The 823-nt window shown below is 44.6% G+C and overlaps 1 protein-coding gene across 1 annotated transcript in view; it reads right to left on the bottom strand.

Moving 5' to 3' along the window:
* Nucleotides 1-801: 801 nt before the first annotated feature.
* Nucleotides 802-823, bottom strand: part of EMH_0031940 (dynactin subunit 4, putative) — a gene marked incomplete at both ends in the record, with an annotated part of 501 nt that continues 479 nt past the window's right edge. The window contains one exon of the mRNA XM_013494585.1: nt 802-823. Coding sequence (XP_013350039.1) covers nt 802-823 — 22 coding nt within the window.

Here is an 823-nt window from a genome sequence, read left to right as displayed (position 1 = left end):
CACCTGTCTCCTCTGTCCCCCCATCTGTCTCCTGTCTCCTTTTTCTGGCTAGAGACAACCCATTCATACACCTGGGGCAGCTGAAACATTTGCTGCAGCGGAAGCCGCATGCAGCGCCAGCAGCAGCAGGCAGCAGCTCTAAACAACCAGGACACACGTAACACTCCACCTCCTCTATCACCTGAAACACACAAAAACACAAACCCTCATAAACCCTCATAAACCCTAAACCCTCATAAACCCTAAACCCTCATAAACCCTAAACCCTAATAAACCCTAAACCCTCATAAACCCTAAACACTAAACCCTAAACACTCAACACTAAACCCTAAACCCCAAACCCTAAACACTAAACACTAAACCCTAAACCCTAAACCCTAAACCCTAAACCCCTAAACCCTAAACCCTAAACCCTAATAAACCCTAATAAACCCTAATAAACCCTCATAAACCCTCATAAACCCTAGGAAACCCTTATACACACTAATACACACGAAGAAACCCTAAACCCTAAGTAGTAATAAACCCTAAATAATAGACAATAGACAATGCATAATAAACCTAAACCCTAAACCCTAAACCCTAAAATATAAACAATAACCCTAAACCCTAAACCCTAAACAATAAACCGAACTGACGTAGGGAGCGCTCCATCTCCTCAATCGCATGCAACCCAAACCCTAAGCCCTAAACCCTAAACCCTAAACCCTAAACCCTAAACCCTTGTTTACCTGCAGTGGCGAGAGAATTCTCCTGCAAGGCTCACAAACATACAGCTCCTCAAGCTTGTAGAGACAGCCCCTAGGCGGCTCTGCTGCTTCTG

The sequence above is a fragment of the Eimeria mitis genome, genomic scaffold (genome assembly GCF_000499745.2).
Source record: "Eimeria mitis Houghton genomic scaffold, Emh_scaff1210, whole genome shotgun sequence".
Taxonomy (NCBI): domain Eukaryota; phylum Apicomplexa; class Conoidasida; order Eucoccidiorida; family Eimeriidae; genus Eimeria; species Eimeria mitis.
Note: the sequence above shows the minus strand (reverse complement) of the source record. Positions and strands in the feature narration are given on the sequence as shown.